This window comes from Frieseomelitta varia, unplaced genomic scaffold (genome assembly GCF_011392965.1).
Source record: "Frieseomelitta varia isolate USP_RPSP 00005682 unplaced genomic scaffold, Fvar_1.2 scaffold_457, whole genome shotgun sequence".
In the NCBI taxonomy this organism is placed as follows: Eukaryota; Metazoa; Arthropoda; class Insecta; order Hymenoptera; family Apidae; genus Frieseomelitta; species Frieseomelitta varia.
In genome coordinates this window covers 1-3,064 of record NW_025110209.1, presented here as the reverse complement: position 1 = coordinate 3,064, position 3,064 = coordinate 1, and the positions used below count along the sequence as shown (strand labels likewise).

Genomic DNA, 3,064 nt, shown 5'->3' with positions numbered 1-3,064 from the left:
AAGATTGACACAAAACTTGTTAAAAGATATATTCACGTGTGCTATCAACATCTGCCAGCTTTAAATGACAAAATAACAAAACAAATAACAAAAACAAATTATAATTTATAATTACAATAGAAAAAAAATTTGTATGTACTATCATCTGCCAGCTCTGAAAAAGTATTCTCCGCAATTGGAAGTATTGTTGGTTCAAGATGGACGTGTATTAGTACTGAAGAATGTAAACTTCTAATTGAAAATAATTATTTCGTCAGTATTTATCCGATACTTTGAGTAATTTATGTTCCTGTGACAAATGTAATTTACGTTCACTAAAATGCTAGAGAATTCGAGAAAAGGATATGCAAGATTGGTACAAAATTTGCTAAAAAAAAAAATATTTGCGTATCAATATTTGCCAGCTCTAAACGAGCATTTTGCATAATTGGAAACATTATTGATTCAAGATGAACGAAAACGTAGACTTCCAATTTAAAATCTAGTTACTTCGTTGTTTTATTATTCATGGCTGAAACATAAATGACATTGTGAGCAACGTGAGTAGAAATGATAAATACTACAGCTCTCAACTCTCGACAGTTCCAGTAATCGAACGAAGAGTTTGGACGCCATTGGAGTCGCCAACGTTCGTCCTTTTCCTCCCCCCCCTTCTCCGTTCGTTTTCTTTCCGTCGCTTCCTTGCGTCGAATCGCAGAACTCGCGTGCTCCGCGATAGTTTACCTGTGTTTTCCCCGGTAATAGCCCGGTAAAGCAAAAGGAGCTGGCCCGGAGAGAATAATCGATCGTTTCCACGAAACTCGCGCGATGATGATCGCGCACGAGGTACATTGTATCCGCGATACGGAAATCTAAAGTGACAAGTTGGACAATCGGTGTGAGTCACGACCGTGTGTCCTTTCTCATCGTGAACGGGATCCGATGTGGTCGAAGCATGATCGAAGCGTCTTGGATTCCCGAGCTCCAGCCTCCCGAGATCCTCTATTTTCTTTATAAGATCCGAACGATCTTTGAACGATCGTTGCGATGCAATTTCTTGCCGCGAACGTGAAGAAACTAGCTCGGATCGATATCGAGGAAGAAACGGTACGTTTATTAGCATGTTTTCTTCCGCCGCGAGCTGGGTGTTCGTCTGAAAATTTTGACTCATCCGTTCCGACAACAATACAATAGCGGGCGCCGATCGTTTTCTATCGTATCGTTTGTGTACAGTTAGGCCGCCGGCACCGATGTCGATCCGTTAGAGGAAAGAAAGCAGCGTTTCATGGGGATCGTTGAAGCGTTAACGGGATGGTAACTCACGGCTGACGGTGTAATTAGTTCCAATCGGTAATTCAAGCGCAACCTCTCTCTCTCTCTCTCTCTCTCTTTCTCTCCGTGGCACGGACATTAACACGAGGATACGCCGGTGATTTTTCGAACGTTGAAAAATCGATTTCTGCGTTTATACAGGGTGTCCAAAAAGGTTGGGACCAAACTTAGACTACGTGTTACTGAGGTCAAATAGATGAGAAAAGTTCGTGTAAACTTATGCCCGAAAATGCTTCATTGAAAAGATACAAGCGTTCGAAGATTTATGGAATCAGAATCTCTTTGCAAGAAATTTGACAGACATTGAATCGACAATCCGCGCAGTTGGGAAAAATGAAAGTAAAGTAAGAGGCAGAGCTTCTGCTGGAGCGTCATCAAGTTTCAAGAAATCCTCCCCGTACGAAAGATCTTTTATTGACAAAAGCAGAAAATTGCTCAGTTATATGGATAGAAGGTTATATGCAACAAGGAAGAACATTCCTTTGAATACTTGTTTAACCTCTTGCGCTGAAATGACGCGCCATGCACTTTTTTGCCCCGAATTGCAACATATTCAGTTTTAATCATATTTAATTATAACCAAGGCAAAACAAATGATAAGTTTATTACTTCTTGATCATTTCAATCCGGTGATATCGTACCGACGAGTTCGAAAGAAAAAGAAACCGACGAATTATTGTTTTATGGCTCGGTCACTCGTTATGGTCCGCGAACCAGTTGCCAGCGCCCGAGGTTAATCAGACAGAGAGCACAAAATTTTTTTTTTTTTTCGTATTAAAAACCGACTATTTATTTAGTTATAGTTTTTTTTTTTAGCTCTTATATCAATATGTGTATGTTACCAATTTATATCACCCTGGCAATTGTCACTTCAGCAATGCAGAATCGTGTGGTTTGTTTCATTTTTCTCGCGCAGGTAAACGGAGGAAGGACAATGTTGTCGTACATGCTACCGACCGAGGACAAACCACCGCCGGGAGACTCGAATCAGGCGAATTACGGTGCTAGTAAGTTGCAAAAGAGTCCCAGGGAACGTCCTCCGATCGGTTCGAAACCAGCGGGCAAAGTGGTTGCCGTCTCTCCGAAGAAGTCCGTCGACACGGCCAAAACCGCCATGATCGTTTCGACGAAGCTCGAGGAGCACGGAGGTGGCGATCAGCAGCAACAGCAACAACAGCAGCAGCAGCAGCAGCAACAACAACACGGGCATCACGGACTGCCGGCTGAGAGTCCGAAACACAATGGCACTGTGGTGAAAAAGTCGACGTTGCACACGTCCAAGGTCACCAAAGATGACAGCCTGTACAGCATAAACAGCGACGCCAGTACGGTCGGCAGCGATCGGAAGAACAAAATTTTCAACGGAACAAAGCACACTAGTCTGAAGAGGTAAGAGCGAACTCCACGAATTTTCCTATCTGTGTGTATGTGTGTGTATGTGTGTGTGTACGTATTGAGGCTAGAGACAGAGGTACGGGTTCAAGGGTCGTACGGGATCACCTTTCTAAATTGGTTCACTCATCGGTTCTTTAACCTCCTTCCTCCGCTGTGTTAAATCAACAGGAGAGACGTATCTGCGACTTTCGCTTAAATCGAGTCGTCGATGTGCCAAGTAGCGCGAAAACAGTTTATTTATACGTACATTGTGAAAAAAAAAAAAAAAAACAGAGCCTTAACCCGGGATTACCCACCTGGGGGTCTAGTGCAGGTACATCCCGGCGACTAGACCTTCACGTGGGTAATCCCGGGTTAA

The 3,064-nt window shown here is 43.0% G+C and overlaps 1 protein-coding gene across 2 annotated transcripts in view; it reads left to right on the top strand.

The window, feature by feature from the left end:
- LOC122532529 (zinc finger protein rotund-like) overlaps positions 1-2,734 on the top strand; it is a 31,718-nt gene extending 28,984 nt beyond the window's left edge. The window contains exon 2 of one of the 2 annotated variants that reach the window (XM_043661345.1): positions 2,228-2,734. In XM_043661345.1, the coding sequence (XP_043517280.1) occupies positions 2,246-2,704 (459 nt within the window). In that variant the 5' untranslated portion in view covers positions 2,228-2,245 and the 3' untranslated portion in view covers positions 2,705-2,734. The remainder of the gene's footprint in view (positions 1-2,227) is intronic. The other variant, XM_043661344.1, reaches the window with a different exon arrangement.
- The last annotated feature ends 330 nt before the right edge of the window (positions 2,735-3,064 follow it).